Below are 19,653 nucleotides of genomic sequence, written 5' to 3'. Positions count from 1 at the left end.
TCCAGTACTCTCTGTTCCTCAGTTTATCACTCCAAATGGTGGGAAGCTTTTCTTTGGAGTTGTGTACTGAAAAGTTAAAAAAGTTCAAATAATTTTTAGAAGGTTACAGGGTTTAATCCACAGGCTTGTGAAGCATACTGGGACTGTGAAAAAGAACACCCCAAGCCAAGTGGGTGCTGTGGCTCACTCCTGTAATCCAAGCACTTTGAGAGGCTGAGGCAGGCAGATAGCTTGAGTCGAACTGTCTGGAGTTCGAGACCAGCCTGGGTAACATGGTGAAACCTCACCTCAGCTAAAAATAAAAAAATTAGCCAAACATGGTGGTGCATGCCTGTAATCCCAGCTACTTGGGTGGCTGAGGCAAGATAATTTCTTGAACCCAGGAGGAGGAGGTTGCTGAGATCGCCCCACTCCACTCTAGCCTGGGTGATGGAGTGAGACTCTGTCTCAAAAAAAAAAAAAGAAAGAAAGAAAGAAAGAAAGAAAGAAAATTATTCAAGGGGGTAATGAGGGATATGTCTCTTCTTTTATTTTAGATAACAATCACTTATGTGGCATTGTTCTAACTTTTTACATATATTTTTAAATTTCTCACAATCTTCTGAGGTAGGCATTATTATTATCTCCCATTTTATAAATGAACAAACTGTTACATAGAGAGGTTTAAACAAGTTGCCCAAGGTCACATAGCTGGTTAAATGGTAGAAGTAAGATCTTAATTTAGATAGTTTGGCTTCAGGGTCCACGTGCTTAACTACTATACTATGCTATTTTTTCTTCCTTTTCCTTTTCTTTTTTCTTTTTTTTTTGTTTTTGAGACAGAGTCTCGCTCTGTCACCCAGGTGCTGGAGTGCAGTGGCGTGATCTCTGCTCACTGCAAACTCCCTCTCCGGGGTTCAAGCAATTCTCCTGCCTCAGCCTCCCAAGTAGTTGGGACTACAGGCGTGCACCACCTCACTTGGCTAATTTTTTGTATTTTTAGTAGAGATGGGGTTTCACCATGTTGGCCAGGCTGGTCTCGAACTCCTGACCTCAGGTGATCCACCCACCTCGGCTCCCAAAGTGCTGGGATTACAGGCGTGAGCCACCGTGCCCGGCCTATTTTTTTCTTAATAGTATAGGAAGACTAATCTTTGGACTTTTTCCGGGTTCTAGACTTACCTATTGAGCCAGGACCTGCAGCCCTGGATCTTTAGCTCTCTGAAAAGGAGTGTTTCAGCTTATGAAATGGAGGTCGATGTGAGGTCATAACAGAGAAAGGACAAAAAAACTTCCCATCCCCCATACCCAAACTATTGAGGCCAGGATGCCTGGGGCAGGGACTTGTGATCATTGGAAGGTCAGTAAAATATTTTCCTTATTTACCTTATGCATTTTATCACCTAGAGGTAGCCCAAGAAAATAATTCTAAGAGGGATCTGTAGTCTGTTGAAAGAATTGGGCCAAGGTTGCATGTGCCTGTAGTCCCAGCTACACGGGAGGCTGAGCAGGGGGAATCCCTTGAGGCTATGAGTTCAAGGTCAGAGTTTGCTATGATTGTGCCTGTGAATAGCCACTGCACTCCAACCTGGGCAACATAGTGAGACCCTCTCTCAAAAAGAGAAAAAAGAATTGTGCAAAGGTCACTCCTTGACTCCACTTCATGCCCTTCAGCTCTTGTGTGATTGTTTTTTGCTGAACATGTGCTTTGTCAGATCCTCCCCTCCACATTTTTCCTACCCAGTGCCTCAACCCAAGTTAGATCCTTGTGTTTCCAGTCTGTTCAGAGGTATCAATCAAGGCAGCCAACGACTCTGGTTGTTGAAGTACCTGTTTTTTGTTTTGTTTTGTTTTGAGAAGGAGTCTCTCTCTGTCTCCCAGGCTGGAGTGCAGTGGGCGATCGTGGCTCACTGCAATGTCTTGCCTCCCGGGCTCAAGCGATTCTCCTGCCTCAGCCTCCCAAGTAGCTGGGACTACAGGTCCCTGCCATGCCCGGCTAATTTTTTATATTTTTAGTAGAGGCGGGGTTTCACCATGTTGGCCAGGCTGGTCTCGAACTCCTGACCTCAAATGATCCACCCACCTCGGCCTCCCAAAATGCTGAGATTACAGGCATGAGCCACAGCACCCGGCCCCTTTTTCTTGTTAATTTTATTTTCTTGCCTTTTTCTCTCTTTAGGTAGTTTTCTTTTTTACTTCTCTCAGATCTCCCTATACCAGATTGAACCTACTGAATAGATGATACTCAGAACTACATCTCCTCTAATGATTGTACATGGAGGTCATAGCTACTTAAAAATTAAAAGGCATGTGAGAAGAGGATAGGCAAAGAAGACCCAAAATATTCACCCACTTAAGTGGGGAAATAGCTAGGCCACTTCCCAAGGAAGTGGACTGAAGCAAGCCTGCACGCAGAAAATGTCCTGGTGTAAGGTAGAAATTGTATGCACAAGGCAAAAAGAAGTAGAGCGGAGTTTTTGTGCTGTAAGAGAAGGATAGGTTTCCTCTGGGGGAACAGCTCTAGCTGCTTACTCCCTTAGATTTTGATGTGGTATTCAATATGGCAGTCACTAGTCACTAGTTACATATGTGACAGTCACTAGTCACACAAAGCTAAAGTTTAATTGAATTAAACAAAATTGGGCCGGGCATGGTAATCCCAGCACTTTGGGAGGCTGAGATGGGCGGATCACCTGAGGTCGGGAGTTCAAGACCAGCCTGAGCAACATGGAGAAACCCCGTCTCTACTAAAAATACAAAATTAGCCACGTGTGATAACACATGCCTGTAATCCCAGCTACTTGGGAGGCTGAGGCAGGAGAATCGCTGAACCCAGGAGGTGGAGGTTGCGGTGAGCCGAGATTGCGCCATTGCACTCCAGCCTGGGCAACGAGAGAAACTCCATCTCAAAAAATAAATAAATAAATAAAATAAACAAAATTAAAAATTCAGTTACAGGCTGGGCACAGTGGCTCACACCTGTAATCCTAGCACTTTGGGAGGCCGAGGTGGGAGGATCGCTTGAGCCCAGGAGTTTGAGACCAGCCTGGGCAACATGGCAAAACCTCATCTTTGTGAAAAATACAAAAATTAGTTGGGCTTGGTGGCATGCACCTGTAGTTCCAGCTACTAGGGGTCTAAGATGGGAAATCACTTGACCCTGAGAGGTGGAGGCTGCAGTGAGCAGAGATCATGCCACTGCACTCCAGCCTGGGAGACAAAGCAAGACCCTGTTTTAAAAAAAAAAAAAAAAAAATGTGTGCACAGCACTTTGGGAGGCTAAAGTGGGCAGATTGCTTGAGCCTAGGAGTTCAAGACCAGCCTGGACAACATGGTGAAACCCTGTCTCTACAAAAAATACAAAAAATTAGCTGGGCATGGTGGCATGTGCCTGTAGTTCTAGCTGCTTGGGAGGCTGAGGTGGGAGAATCACCTGAGCTTGGGAGGTCAAAGCTGCAGTGAGCCAAGATTGTGCCACTGCACTCAAGCCTGGGAGACAGAATGAGACCCTATCTAAAAAAAGAAAAAAAAAAAAGATAAGTAAAAAAATCAGTTTATCAGTCACAGTAGCCACATTTCAGGGCTAGTGGCTACTGTATTGAACATTTCCATCGTCATAGAAAGTTCTATTTGGACAGCTGGATAAAGGATATTAAGGGTATCTGGAGGAGATGCCCATGTTCTGGCCCTTCCAGGATCAGATCTCTTTTTTTTTTTTTTTTTTTTTGAGATAGTCTTGCTCTGTCGCCCAGGCTGGAGTGCAGTGGTGCAGTCTGGGCTCACTGCAACCTCCACCTCCTGGGTTCAAGTGATTCTCCTTCCTCACCCTCCTGAGTAGCTGCGATTACAGGCGTAAGCCACTGCGCCTGGCCCTAGGATCAGATCTCTAAAAGGCCTTGGGTATAAAGTTATCTATCCTTTCAAAGCCATCCCTCTTCTCATATTGGGTACTGGTAGCCCAACTGTGCACACAACCAGGCTCATGTACTCCATGGTCTCTCCATTCCTTTGTACTGCTCTCTGGCCTGCTCTTGTCATTGCTTCACCCCTCTAGTCCCTGGAAAACAAGCTACAGAAACAACTTTTCCATCAACTTTGACCTAATTTCCTGGTCACAGATTTGAAGGAGAGGAGCCACTAAATTCTTGAACAGGTGAGAAAGGGGTGGAGAGTTCAGGTGAAAGTCACCCTGGCAATAGGGAGAAATAGAGACTGACACTTTGGTAATGAAAGAGAGACAAAGAGAGGGAGGATAGTGCTATGGAAAATGAAAGATAAACGAAAAATGAAGATTGAAATGGAAAAGGATCTTTTAAATCTCACTTTCTGTTAAGTTCACATTGATTTTAGTTTGCTTATTATTTATTTATGAGACAAAATCTGTCCCCCAGGCTGGAGTGCAAGTGGTGCAATCATAGCTCACTGTAACCTAGAACTTCTGGGCTTGAATGATCCTCTTGCCTCAGCCTCGTGAATAGCTAGGGCTACAACACTCCACATTGATTTCACGTAGCATTTCCAGGAGCCTGTTATTTGGAATTAGTTTGTGGAAGTCCTCAGAAAAACCAATTCCCAAATAAGGGCCAGGACCAGATCTGTGCAAATATTTAAATTGGCCATCCCAGCGTTTCTCACCTGTCAGTTCTTTAGGAATGAAAATCACTGCCGGGCGCCGTGGCTCACACCTGTAATCCCAGCACTTTAGGAGGCTGAGGCGGGTGAATCACGGGCAGTCAGGAGTTCGAGACCAGCCTGGCCAACATGGTGAAACCCCGTCTCTACTAAAAATTAAAAATTAGCTGGGTGTGGTGGCTCATGCCTGTAATCCCAACTACTCAAGAGTCTGAGGTAGCAGAATCACTTGAACCTGGGAGGTGGAGGTTGTATTGAGCCAAGATTGGGCCACTGCACTCCAGCCTGGGAGACAGAGCAAGACTTTATCTCAAAAAAAATAAATAAATAAATAAAATAAATAAATAAATGAAAATCACACCAATTAAACGTGGGATTGTGGTATTACTCTACTACTATTACCCTACAAGGAATAGGAACCACCAAAGCATTCTAAGGGATGAGGGTGGAGTTGAATAGTTAGCAAACATTTACTGAGTTATGTGCTTGGATAGGAACTGTGAAAATAAAAAAATGGTTAGCTGTCTCCAAAGAATTTAATACTCACAACTCTATAACCTCTTAAGTCCTGAAGTTATCCTTGTTAGCATATAAATCAAGTTTACATTGGGAAGAAACCCTATGATAAAACCATATTGTAAAAAAGGGATCTTCAGCTGGGTGTGGTGTCTCACGCCTGTATTCCCAACTCTTTGGGAGGCCAGGGCCAGCAGATCACTTGAGCCCAGAAGTTTGAGGCCACCCTGGACAACATGGCAAAACCCCAACTCTACAAAAAATAAAAAAATTAGCTGAGCGTAGAAAACACACACACACACACACACAATTAGCTGAATGTAATTGTGTATGCCTGTAGCCCAGCTATGTGGGAGGTGGAGATGGGAGGATCACTTGAGCCCAGAAGTCAAGGCTGCAGTGAGCTAAGATCATGCTACTACACTCCAGCCTGGGTGAGTGAGACTGTCTCAAAAAAAAAAAAAAAGGAACCTCCACTCTTTTCTTTCAAATTCCCTCATAAACATCATTTCCCTGTATTTCAAGAACCCACGAACTCCAAAACTGAAGGAATTTAGTAATGATTAACTATGGATTTGGAAAACTAGTTTAGACAACCTGAAAATCCCAGTATAGTTTTTCAGCGAATCTGAAACATGCCTCAAACTATATCCCTCTTCACCTTCTAGCCCCCACTCTGCCGACATTCCTTAGGGTCCATAGGGAGTGTTTTCTCTACAAGGTTTTCATTAGTGTGGATTGTTAAGTAGAGGAAAACTCCTTTAGACACACCTTCTTTCCAAAAGCTTCTCCAAAGCCATCTCACAGACATTTTTTTTTTCCATTAAAAAAACTTTATTTTTAACAAAGAATATCCCCATCTGGGGTAAAAATATATCTGGTTAAGTACAAAATATAGTCTTTACCATACAAAAAGATATGTAATACAAAAACATGAAACCATCTTCAGCCCACACTTTATGGCTGTAATAACTCTCAGAAAAGGGTGGAGCTCAGTGCTCTGACACAGGACAGTGAACAAAGTGCTATGGCTGAGAGTGACTGACCAAGTGCTGGCAGCTGCAGTGAGGGGCCAATATTCCTATCTCCTAACACAGGGCAGGAAGGGGGTTCAAAGGGCTTTTGTGAACACCTGCCCTCTAGTTTCTCATGGCAGTATTTGGAGGTTCTGATCACAGTGTTGGGCATCTTGATCGAGAGTTCCTCCTTGGGTTTGGAGAAGTCACAGTGGGCAAGGCTGACAGCAGCAACCCTTTCACATGATTTGAGCGTTAGAATTATATAATTCTGTACATTGGGGCAATCTCAAAAGTAGTAAAATTTTTTTTTTTGTCTTTGGGCTTAACCCTAGAGACATAGATGAACAGTTTGAGCTTACATTTAAGATGGCAGAAGGGGAGAACAAAAAATTTGACAGGAACTAAAGTGCTAAGAACATCACCTTAGAATCAATTCCAAGGACTTGCATGAAGAGAAAAACATCCTCCCATATGAAAATATTTGCAATAGGAGAACACAGTGCAATAGGCTTCAAAAATGGCTTTTAAGACCTTTGGTGGGGCACAGTTACTACTGCTTTAAAAGCCAGGTTAAAGTATACTCTAAGCAAAGATGACCGTAGAGCAGCTAGCTTCCTTTTTTATAATCACAGGGAAAGCTCTCTCCAATGTCCATCAAATCAGCTCTAGAAGGTTTTTCTTTTTTTTCCTACAAGTGCACAAAGGGGAACACTGATTTTAAGAACCTCCTTTTCCCCAAGGTTTTGGCCACAATTTCCCTTTTAATCTTCCTAGTTTGCTAAATTGGCTCTTCTCCACATGATACATAAGTTCAAGGTCCAAAGTTGTTATCACAATTTACAAAGGCCTCCAAAAAACCTTGAAAAGCTTATGCCAGGAGGCCATTTTTACCTGACCCGAAACTACTGTAAAGGCCTCAATTTTCAAGGAGATCTGAGAAAATGGATGGGCCTGAGTTTTTCTAGTTGTTTTTAAACCCATCCAACAAACACCCCTGTATCACAACATCGGCGCTGGCTGAGGATGAGTCCGCATCCTTTAAGGCCCAGGAGATTGCCTGCTGACCACCTCCTACATTAGAAAGTCAGAGGCTAAGGTGGATCCACACTCCATTACAGAGACTGTTGAGTCTCTGAAAAAGTGAGTGTCCAGAAGAGAGACAAAAAGAAACAAGTAGGTAAAGCTGCTTCTTTTCTTCCACATGCTCACTGCACATTGTTGTTGAGGAGGGAGGGATCCACCTAAAGGAAGAAACAGACTACTTCAGTTCAGGTAAGAACTAAAAAGAACAAACCAGTTTAGCAATCCATCTAAGTCAACTTCTTATAGAAAGTTTAGGACAAATTTAACAGTAAAGATGACAATTCTCACCTCAGTATAAGTAGGTGGTGGCATGAACTTGAACTCAGGGGCATACATAAAGATAGGGCTGTCTTGAGAGCCATCCATGTCATCTAGCAGAGGAGTGGTGGGGCTCTCCAATCGGTGATCTTCAGGAATGATATCCATATAGCAGGGAGGAGCTAGAAAAGAAAATATGGCCACATAAAAAGCCTGCCCAAGAAATGCTGGACCATCACAATTTTACAAACCCACGTAGACCAGAAAGGAAGAAAAGACATTAGGTCTGGCTCACCTTCTGGGGTATCAGGGATGTTCAGATCTATCCAACTCATCTCAGAGCTGGTTCGGCTGGCCATGCTGGATGTTCTGCTGCTTAGACCTGATCTGCTGCCAATTACCAGGGGCAGGTCAAGGATGACCTTCTTGGATCCAGGAACGCTAACATAGATCTAGAAAGGAAGATGGCAGTTTGTTAGACCAGAGGTCTGGAGAAATAAGACAGTTGTGGTAACAGATTAACAATTTCTCTGCTGAAGCCACCCTGCATCTACCCACCAGTAAGGAATATTCAACTCGAAGGATGTTGCAGCCCAGGATAGAAGGCCTGATCTTCTGCACCCGAAGGCTCTTGCCACGCCATGATGCACATGTCCCTGAGATAATATGATTGCCTCTGACTGATGACAACTTCTGAGTCAGCACCTTGGTCTGGCCATTGGCAAGGTAAGTGTGGCGGGCCACAATGGCAGCTTTGGGGACCACAATTCGGGAACATGTATTCTCAAAGTCAGCATGGATGGAAATCTCATCACCTAGCAACGAGAAAGATGAAAACTTACTAACTGATACTCAGTATCGTTAATGACACTTTCTCTACCCCAGTCCCATGCCCTTACACCTAAACCCAGTTCCTGTTATAACTGCCATAAGCACTAGGATTTTACCTTCACAGAATCCTTTTCTGTCAATTCGAGCAGAGACAGACACTCGCCCATCAGGAATGAACATGCAGGAAACTTTCTTTTCCTTTTTAGCAGACACAGGTGCCTATGTAGAAAGGGATAAAAAGGTGTTTTGAGATGCTTCTATCTAAATTCCCAAGACGTCTAATTTATCATCCCCATGACCCAGGAGAATAGTATCTTTAAAATGAATCTCACCATTAAATCAGGGGTATTGACATCTACCAGATCCACTACTTCAAAGTTTTTCTTTGTCTCTTGAGTTGGCTGGCTCGGGCGGTCAAGAAAAGCCTTCACCCAGTAGTCTACACACCCATATTTTCCTTTGAAGGATGTTCCCAGAGGCCTGCGTCAAGAAAATGAAAATTTTAAAACGCTCTCCAAGAACAGTACGTGATCAAAGGAGGACAAGATATTTTAGACAGAAAAGTTCAAAGGTGTATTTAGCTGATATTTACCCCTGAGGAAGCTCAAAGCCGAACTTGTACTCATATTTGTTTCCAGGTCTCATGATCACCATCTCATTCTCACCTGAAGGGAAAGAAAATCGAGTAGCCATTAGGCTTCCTGTTACACTTAAAATGCATCTGTGTGATAATGAATGCTTGGGTGGCATGCAAGGTATTGAAGTACCCCCAGTTTCATCCCATATATATATATATCTTTAATCATCCCACATTGTTCTTAAAGAGAAATTCTGATGTATTTTGTTGGGCAGCAAGTTGCCAAGCCCTGCAATGCTGAGAGATTCACCCAGGACAGTTCTCTACTAACATCTCACACAGGAAGTAGACAAAGAATAAGCAACTTATGCACACATAAGACTTTAACTACCCGAGGCAACGCCCCTCAGGATCACCTTTAGGACACAGACCATAAAAAACTGTACAAATCACCCTTTTTTTTTTTTTGGTGGGTGGGGGGAGAATGTCTGCAGATTAAAACAGAAAAAAGGAAGCAACACCACGTAATTCAAACCACTCAAACTGAGCAATTTAAAACATTTCGTACAGGTTTTGTGTATTCAATTCTCTAATTAGCTTTCACCCTCCAGCAACGAATTGGGCCGCCTACCTGTTGCGTGGTCTTCCAGAAGAAGCGTGTCTTCATAGCGCAGATACTCCGAAGTCTGTTTGCACTGCTGGGATCCCTGCATCCAAAGCACTTTAGCCACTCCGCAAGCCAGGATCCTAACGGCTTTGACACGAGTAACTTCACACACCTCCACTGTCACCCGGCCAGCCACCTTCTCGCCACTGCCGTACACCTTTTCAGGGTCGTTAAAGACCACCTCAAAAGACTTGATCTTCTTGAACATCACCATAATGGAACTGAGTTAGTTTAAGAGTTAGAAATGACGGTGGAAGAAAAAAAAAAGGCTCCAAATCGAGGAAACTCCTTTGCAAAAAGTTATTTCACTCTTTCTAAGGAATGAAGGTATTAAACAGTTTGAGCTTAAAAATAAGATTTAAACAAATGAATATTAACTACTAGATTTTCGAAAAGGCGTCCAAAAAATTTACGCCGCTGGTTATACTAAGCGATTTCAGAGAAAAAACCTTCTTCCCCCAGTTGCTGGAGAAAAGATCCGATCTCCGCAAGCACTCCTTTAGAGAGAAAGAGAGGTTAGTTTCACGCCTGAGGCGGAAACGTCTCTATATAGTAGCCCGGGCCAGAAGAGCCACGCGAGCGCTGGCCCGGAGGCTCGTGCTGCCCTCGTGCACATCCCTCCCATTGGCTGCCCGGCCCTTGTTTACCAGGAGCCCGACCAATCAGTGAGATCGCTGAGGCGCGTGGACACAGTGTGCTCCTGGCGGGGAAAATGGTTGTTGTGCTCTGGAGCGGCGCAGGGAGGGGGGAAGGAGAGGAAGGAGGGGAAGGAGGGCAAGGAGGGGAAGGAGGGGAAGGAGGGGGCTGTTGAGCGTCTTCCCCCGGGTCCAGTGGAAGGAGGATCCCACTGACCCTAAAACCTAGCCAGGGCGACAGGCCATCGGAGGGCGGGTGTGGACGTTTCTGGTCTGAGAGCGGTGTTTTGAGGTAAAAGGAAAATGTGCTTATGAGGGAATTTCATGCCTAGTCTTAGCCAGTGCAATTACTTTAGAACCTGTCGTTTATTCCTGGCTCATAAATAGCAAGTGTGTGAAAATCGCATAGCTCCAAGAATACCTTTAGGTTTGGGGCTGTGGAGCGCAGAATGCTTGGTGTTACTGTTCAGGAACAGCCCTTTGTCCTTCTCTTGCCCCGCATCCCTATTAAGGATAAAAAACACCACCATCTCTGAGGGAAAGGAGAACTTTCAGGCCTCATTGCGTCTGTAGGACTGATGTCTTCTCCTTTCCGTTCCAATCCCTTGGGGCTAGGGCTGAGGGCTGCGTGCCTGTGCTGTTCCTCACCACCCCCCGCCCCGTACTCTCTCTTCTGTTCTTTCTGTTCTCTGGAACGGAAATAGGACGGGCGTGTTTACATCCTGTTGCTTATCCTGTCATCTCTTCAATTTCTACCTGCAAAGTTGGGGAACACTTTGTCTATGTTCCCCATTTACCTCATTACCTCTTTAGTGAGGTGTGTCCAGGCGCTCATTATCTTCCACTCCCCACCTGCTTCTGGAGGAAAAGGAAAAAGGGGAAAAAAAGGATGCTTCATTCCTTTCACTTTCTTCCAGAGTTATGTTCACTCTTTCTTGTCTCCATCCCCTCTCCCAACTCACTAAATCAAATGTACATCCATAAATCTGGTTAAAAGCAAGAAAGTCCTCTTGTTTATATCCAAATTTTCAGTGAAGAGATGGCCACACACCTGTTTGAAGGAACAATTTTAAAAAATAATTTCAAATTTTTTTTCCTAAACGGTTTAGAAAACAGTAAGAAGGAAAAGGGAAGAAAGATCGGTCACCAGAGCACTATAAATTCAAGCCAGAAGAGACCCTACCCTCCCTCTTCATTCTTTGTTGGTTTCGTTTGGCCAGCTGTCAGATGGATTTTCCCCTGCTGGCTGTGAGACGCTTTAGGAGCTGAGTACTGAGAACTTACTCTTAAATGTAGTAAGAAAAACCTGTATGCAAAAGTGCAGGAATTCTTCCTCCTTTTAGACCCTTCCCATATCTGTGATGGGGTATCAGAAGATTATTATCTAATTCCTTGTGCTGGAAAGAGGAAGATAATGTCTCAAGATTGAGATGGAGAGGTAACTAAGAAGCATTCAAGTATATTGAAACCCTACCCAATCAGCAAAAAAAAAAAAACAAAAAAAAAAACCTATTCATTGCTGTTAAGGAGTCTTCTTCCTTCCTCAGACACCCTAGCTGGATTGACACCCTAAGGCTAACAAGTTACAACTCAACCCCAATATTAAGCAAGCTCAAGAATAGGCATCATGAGTCTCTTAGAAAACACACACACACACACGCATGCATTAAACCCCAGGAACATGTTGATCCTTAGGGTGTGTTTGAGGCGGCAGCCTGTTCTAGAAGCTTAACCAACTAGGCTTGAGGTGTTTTCAGTTGGTTAACAATATTGATTGAGTTACTGGGAGCCGAGGAGGTGGGACTCTGACTGAAGTGATTTTTTTTTTTTTTTTTTAAGACGGAATCTTGCTCTTTTGCCTAGGCTGGAGTGCAGTGGCCTGATCCCGGCTCACTGCAACCTCTGCCTCCTGGGTTAGAGCGATTCTCCGCCTCAGCCTCCCGAGTACCTAGGATTACAGGCATGCGCCACCACGCCCAGCTAATTTTTGTATTTTTAGTAGAGACGGGGTTTCGCCATGTTGCCCAAGATGGTCTTGAACTCCTGACCTCAGGTGATCCACCCACTTTGGCCTCCCAAAGTGCTGGGATTACAGGCGTGAGCCACAGTGCCCGGCCTGACTGAAGTAATTTTGAAAGTTCAAAATTGTGGCTTCTGGGAGAACGTTTAGTTTGATGGGTATGAAAGTGTAACTATCAAACATCAAAATGCTTACAAATATTTGAATCAATATTGTTAACTACATAGTCAATATTGTTAAATCTTAACATACATTTTGAGGGAATAGGAAAGATGGTGGCTAGTGATGGATCAGGGTAGTGGTAATATGGGACATGTTAAGAAAAGGGAACACTGATATTTATTTCGGCACATCTCTGAAGTACTGAATTGCTGAGTTTTAAAAAATCCTATGACAATTCTCTCATTCTAAGTTTCTCTCCTGGGCTCTGGTTTCCTTGTATCTTCCCATTTGCAGAGCTCACTACAGACTATGTTGCTCTGTGTTATGCCTGGGTTCCTTTAAATGCCAAAAAATTATTTAGCTTTGGCAACGGCTGCTGCCTACCAGGCCTGTAGCCAAGGCATGTTCTGAAGTGGAGTCCTCCTGGACACAGTTGTTTACAACCTTTCACCTTGTAACCTGGTATTCTGATAAAAACCTGCCCCGATTCTCCTTTCCCAGTTCTCGGGTCCAAGAAGAAAGAAATTTTGTAAACCCTTGTCCTAAAATCAGGGTATAAAAACACTTGTGAGGTTTGGGAAAAGGGGTGGGCCAAGGAGGAACAGCAAAGTAGGGCACAGTCCAAGAGTTTTGCAAGTTGGATCATCTTTATCTGCCCCTTCTCTACCCTCTTCAGTCCCAGTGCCAATAGGAAACCAAGTGGTGATTGTTGTTTGTTTGCTTTACTGCAGGTGACAGAATAAAGCCAGCACTTTCAGGGAGGGAAGTGCCCTCAGCACTTTGTTGCCAGTCAGAGACAAGACACTGATTCCATTTCTCTTTTCTTTAACCTCTGGCCTGACAAACATTTAGAACATGAAGATTCATAGTTCTTAATGCAGAACAAAGCCCTTTCTTGGTTCTTTTAATCACTTATCTCACCTCTACTCTATAAACTTCCTTTTTGCCCTTACCCATTTTCCTTTCTCTCTCTTTTTTTCCACATAGGGTCTCACTCTCACCCAGGTTGGAATGCAGTGTCACTTGGCTCACTGAAACCTCCGCATCCCAGGCTCAAGCAATTCTCCCACCTCAGCCTCCCCAGTAGCTGGGACTACAGAGGTGCTCCACCATGCCTAGGTAATTTTTGTATTTTTGGTAGAGATGGGGTTTCACCATGTTGGCCAGGCTGGTCTCAAACTCCTGCTCAAGCAGTCCGCCTACCTCGGCCTCCCAAAGTGCTGGGAATATAGGCACCCTTTTCTCTTTCAATTTTTTCCCTAAGGACTTTAGAGGCAAATTAAGAGTTTGAAGACTGCCCAAGTCATAGATCAATAAGAATCAATTAATAATTGTAAGCCAGGTGTGGTGGCTTATGCCTGTAATCCCAGCACTTTGGGAGGCTGAAATGGGAAGATCACTTGAGGCCAGGAATTCAAGCTCACCCTGGGCATTGTAGTGAGACCCCATCTCTCTTTAAAAAAAAAAAAATAGGCTGGGCGCGGTGGCTCACGCCTGTAATCCCAGCACTTTGGGAGGCCGAGGCAGGGGAATCATGAGGTCAGGAGATTGAGACCATCCTGGCTAACACGGTGAAACCCCATCTCTACTAAAAATACAAAAAATTAGCCGGGCGTGGTGGCAGGCGCCTATAGTCCCAGCTACTCGGGAGGCTGAGGCAGGAGAATGGCGTGAACCTGGGAGGTGGAGCTTGCAGTGAGCCAAGATCTCGCCACTGCACTCCAGCCTGGGCGAAAAAGCGAGACTCCATCTCAAAAAAAAAAAAAAAATTTGTATAGCATGTTAGAGTTCCAAGTGACTTTTTAAGTGATACAAAAAATTAGCCGGGCATGGTGGCAGGCGCCTATAGTCCCAGCTACTCGGGAGGCTGAGGCAGGAGAATGGCGTGAACCTGGGAGGTGGAGCCTGCAGTGAGCCAAGATCTCGCCACTGCACTCCAGCCTGGGCAAAAAAGCGAGACTCCATCTCAAAAAAAAAAAAAAAAAAAAAAAAAAAAAAAAAAATTTGTATAGCATGTTAGAGTTCCAAGTGACTTTTTAAGTGATTGCCATTTATTGAGCACCTATAACGAACCAAGTCCTTTATATAATTATGTCAGTGATATTTATAAGGTCATCTGTCATGTTGTTCTAGAAAGTATTTGAGGTTAGATTGTTTCATTTAATTCTCTCAATAACCTTGTGACTCACTGTTGGTTCAGTCAGGCTCAGAAGTGAAGTAATTTGCCTGAGGTCACAGATTTTGTAAGTAGAGCAAGATCTTGAACCCGTGGCTGTCTAAAAGTATGTACTGTAAAAATGTGTTTTCTTGGCTCTCAGTGCTTTGATACACAGTATCTTGTTTGATTCTCACAACAGTCTTATAAAGGATTCAGGGCAAGACTCAGAGAATTTTAGAGTTGAAGGGGACTGTAGCAGTCTTTTATTTTTTTTTTTAAACCAGTTCTTATTTTGGTTAAGTGACTTGACCTGGGACATAAGCTAGTATCTAGTAGAGCCAATCTCCAAACCCAGGATTCTCTTTATTATCTATTTGTTTATTTTGTTGTTGCCCAGACTGGAGTACAGTGGCACAAGCATAGCTCAGTAGCGGGAACTACTAGGAACACACACCATACCCAGCTAATTTTTTTTTTTTTTGAGAAAGGGTCTTACTCCGTCACCAGGCTGGAGTGCAGTGACATGACCATGTCTCACTGTAACCTCAACCTCCAGGGCTGAGGTGATCCTTCCACCTTGGCCTGCTGAGTAGCTGGGACTACAGGCACATGCCGGGCTAATTTTTGTATATTTTGGTAGAGATGGAGTCTTGCCATGTTGCCTGGGCTGGTCTGGAACTCCTGGGCTCAAGCTATCCACCCAGCTTGGCCTCCCAAAGTGCTGGAATTATAGATATGAGCCACCATGTCCAATCTTGTTTTTAAATTTAGTTTTAACTTTTAAAAATATCTCATCTGGAAGCCCACATTTTGTGTTTACTGAGATCAATTTTTCTACTATAAGCAAAGGATAGAGATCTCAGTATTGTCCAATGTCATGGCAAGATGGGGACGGGCTGAATTAACTTGTTCGGAGGTATTGTAGGCTCATTTAAGATAGTTCTTTTTGGCTGGGCATGATGGCTCATGCCTGTAATCCCAGCACTTTGGGAGGTTGAGGCAGGCAGATCAACTGAGGTCAGGAGTTTGAGACCAGCCTGACCAACAAGGAGAAACCCCGTCTCTACTAATAATACAAAATTAGCCGGGTGTGGTGGCGCATGGCTGTAATCCCAGTTACTCGGGAGGCTGAGGCAGGAGAATCGCTTGAACCTGGGAGGTGGAGGTTGCAGTGAGTCAAGATTGCACTCCAGCCTGGGCAACAAGAGCAAAACTCCATCTCAAAAAAAAAAAAAAGTTTTTTTTTTCTTTTCTGAAGGCCCTTACAGTAACTTCCTAAAGGTAGTTCTTTTTCTTTTCTTTTCTTTTTTTTTTTTTTTGTAATTAGCTTTATTTATCTATTTACTTTTGAGACAAGGTCTTACTCTGTCACCCAGGCTGGAGTGCGGTGGCGTGATCTCGGCTCGCTGCAATCTCCACCTCCCAGGTTCAAGCGATTCTCCTGTCTCAGCCTCCCTAGTAGCTGGGATTATAGGCACCTGCCACCATGCCCAGCTAATTTTTTTGTATTTTTAGTAGAGGCGGGGTTTCACCCTTTTGGCCAGGCTGGTCTTGAACTTCTGATCTCAGGTGATCCACCCACCTTGGCCTCCCAAAATGCTGGGATTACAGGTTTGAGCCACCATGTCCAGGTTTATTTATTTATTTTTTATATAGAGTCTCACTCTGTCACTCAGGCTGGAGTGCAATGGCACGATCTTGGCTCACTGCAACCTCTGCCTCCAGAGTAGTTGGGATTACAGGCGTTGGCCAGGCTGGTCTTGAACTCCTGACCTCAAATGATCCACCTACCTCGGCCTCCCAAAGTGCTGGGATTACAGGCGTGAGCCACTGTGCTGGGCTATAGTTCTTAAAGTTGCCTTTATACGTGATAAAAATATCTTATTTCCCTTCTCATGTTATTACAGTATTTTTTTTTTTTTTTTTTTTTGAGACAGTCTCACTCTGTCACCCAGGCTGGAGTGCAGTGGCTTGATCTCGGCTCACTGCAGCCTCCGCCTCCTGGGTTCAAGCGAGTCTTCTGCCTCAGCCTCCCGAGTAGCTGGGATTACAGGCGCCCCCCACCAAGCCTGACTAATTTTTGTATTTTTAGTAGAGATGGGGTTTCACCATGTTGGCCAAGCCGGTCTCGAACTCCTGACCTTAAATGATCCACCCATTTCGGCCTCCCAAAGTGTTGAGATTACAGGTGTGAGCCACTGTGCCCAGGCAGTATTCTTCTTTTACTGTCAAATTTCTTAAGAGAATAACCTATATCAGCTTTCTCTGTGGACTGAACTTGTCCCTTTGTAGTCTGCTTTCTGGTCTCTCTGAAACGATTTTCTTCAAGGTCTCCAGCGGAAATTGGAGTAGTTTTTATTTTCTTTTCCTCTTTTTTTTTGAAATGGAGTCTTGCTCTGTCACCCAGGCTGGAGTGCCTTGGTGCGATCTTGGCTCACTGCAACCTCTGCCTCCTGGGTTCATGCAATTCTCCTGCCTCAGCCTCCCAAGTAGCTGAGATTACAGACGTGTGCTACCATGCCCAGCTAATTTTTGATTTTTAGTAGAGACTGGGTTTTGTCATGTTGGTCAGGCTCGTCTCAAGCTCTTTACCTCAAGCGATCCACCCGCCTCGACCTCCTGAAGTGCTGGGATTACAGGCATGAGCCACCGTACCTGGCAAAATCAGCGTAGGGTTGTTTTTTTTTTTTTTGAGACAGGGTCTCGCTCTGTTGCTCAGGCTGGAGTGCAATGGCGCGATCTTGGCTCACTGCAACTTCCACCTCCTGGGTTCAAGCAATTCTCCTGCCTCAGCTTCCTGAGTAGCTGGGATTACAGGCACGTGCCACCACGCCCGGCTAATTTTTGTATTTTCAGTAGAGATGGGGTTTCACCATGCTGGCCAGGCTGGTCTGGAACTCCTGACCTCAGGCGATCCACCTGCCTTGGCCTCCCAAAGTGCTGGGATTACAGGCATTAGCCACTGTGCCTGGCCAGTCAGAGTACTTTTTATAGGCTTTATTCCTTTTGACTTATATATGATTTGGAAACTGCCATCTTTTAAAATTTTAAACACTTATCTTGACTTTTGGACTTCATCCTTTTCTCCTTTGCTAACAATTCTTTTTTTTCTACTCCCTGAAAATTCTTTTTTTTTTTTTTTTTTTTTTGAGACAGAGTCTCGCTCTGTCACCCAGGCTGGAGTGCGGTGGTGCGATCTCGGCTCACTGCAAGCTCCGCCTCCCGGGTTCACGCCATTCTCCTGCCTCAGCCTCCCAAGTAGCTGAGACTACAGGCGCACGCCACTACGCCCGGCCAATTTTTTTGTATTTTTAGTAGAGACGGGTTTTCACCGTGTTCACCAGGATGGTTTCCATCTCCTGACCTTGTGATCCGCCCGCTTCGGCCTCCCAAAGTGCTGGGATTACGGGCGTGAGCCACCGTGCCCAGCCTTTTTTTTTTTTTTTTCCCCTTCTTCTTTGTTTGTTTTTGAGACAAGTTCTCGCTCTGTCACACAGGTTGGATTGCACTGGTGGGATCAGGGATCATAGCATACTGCAACCTTGAACTCCCGCGCTCAAGGGATCCTCCTGCCTCAGCCTCCCAAGTAGCTAGGACCACAGGTATGTGCCACCATGCCCAGCTAATTAATTTTTGGTACAGATGGGATCTCATTTTGTTGCCTAGGCTGGTCTCAAACTCCTGGGCTCAAGGGATCATTCCACCTTGGCCTCCCAAAGTGCTAGCTAGTATCATAGGTATGAGCCACTGCCCCCAGCCCCCTTGTTTGTTTTAATAGAACCATTATATATTCCCCTGGTTATAAAGGCTTAAAATCCAGGGATTGCCTTTAATTCCTTCCTCTCTGTCATGCTCCACATCCAGTCAACTACTGAATTCTATAGAGCCGTCTTTCTAGTGTTTCTAGCACCTATCTCCTGTGTCTTATTCTACTGCCACCATTCTGGTTCATGTTTTTGTTACTTTTGCCTAGATTACTTTAATAGCTTTTAACTGATTTTCCTGCTGTAATCTATAGAACATCACTAGATTAATCTCACAGAATTGAGTTCCTGTGTGTTCCTATAATAATGCAAAATGTATTGCTTACTGAATCACATTTAAATGCTTCAACCTGGCATTTAAGCCTTCACGAAATGTCCTCAACCAAATTTTATCGTTCATTTCCCACTATTTCCTCATATATGTACCCTATACTTCAGCCAAAACTGAGCACTCTGTGTTCCCTTAATATATCCTTCTCTGTCTTTATGTCCCTGCTTACATTTTTCCTTGTACCTGGAGTGCCTGTCCTTCCCCATCTCTGCTTTTTGAAATTTTGCCCACTCTTCTGTAGACAGCCAAATAATTTTTCCTCTATTAAACCTTTCTTGGCTGGGCACGGTGGCTCACGCCTGTAATCCCAGCACTTTGAGAGGCCGAGGTGGGTGGATCACCTGAGGTCAGGAGTTTGAGACCAGCCTGGCCAACACAGTGAAACCCCATCTCTACTAAAAATACAAAAATTAGCAGGGTTTCACCATATAGCCCAGGCTGGTCTTGAACTCCTGAGCTCAAGCGATCCACCCGCCTCAGTTTCTCAAAGTGCTTTGATTATAGGTATGAGCCACATGCCCAGCCAATCCCCTCATCTTTTACTTTACAATCAAATATTTCTTCATTCTCTTTGGAATACTCCATAGCACATTTATATTTCTCACATAGCACTAACATGTGAAGTGCCTTTTCTCTCCTAATTAATTCCTAGAGAATAGAAACTATGCCCTTTTTTATCTTTGTATTCTTCCTAGCATCTATTAGAGTACATTTCACAGAATAAATGTATTATTAAATATAAATTGAGGCCGGACGCAGTGGCTCACGCTTGTAATCCCAGCATTTTGGGAGGCTGAGGCAGGCGGATCACTTGAGCTCACAGGTTCGAGACCAGCCTGGGCAACATGGGGAAACCCTGTCTCTACTAAAAATAAAAAAAAGTTAGCTGTGTGTGATGGTGCACACCTGTATTCCCAGCTCCTCGGAAGGCTGAGGTGGGAGGATGGCTTGAATCGCCATGTCAAAAAAAAAAAAAAAATATATATATATATATACACACACACAGACACACACACACACA

At 44.3% G+C, this 19,653-nt stretch overlaps 1 protein-coding gene across 1 annotated transcript; it reads right to left on the bottom strand.

Moving 5' to 3' along the window:
• Positions 1–5,937: 5,937 nt before the first annotated feature.
• On the bottom strand, positions 5,938–10,131 carry TXNIP (thioredoxin interacting protein). Its single transcript, XM_003268105.4, has 8 exons — positions 9,527–10,131; positions 8,911–8,983; positions 8,651–8,798; positions 8,435–8,537; positions 8,046–8,302; positions 7,783–7,939; positions 7,518–7,669; positions 5,938–7,387 (listed from the first exon to the last, which is right to left on the bottom strand). Exons 1-8 carry the CDS (start codon positions 9,774–9,776, stop codon positions 7,352–7,354), a joined length of 1,176 nt encoding a protein of 391 aa, XP_003268153.1. The 5' UTR covers positions 9,777–10,131; the 3' UTR covers positions 5,938–7,351.
• Positions 10,132–19,653: the final 9,522 nt, after the last annotated feature.

Source organism: Nomascus leucogenys, chromosome 12, assembly GCF_006542625.1.
Source record: "Nomascus leucogenys isolate Asia chromosome 12, Asia_NLE_v1, whole genome shotgun sequence".
NCBI lineage: Eukaryota > Metazoa > Chordata > Mammalia > Primates > Hylobatidae > Nomascus > Nomascus leucogenys.
The sequence above is the reverse complement of the archived record's forward strand: the minus strand, read 5'-3'. Positions and strand labels throughout refer to the sequence as shown.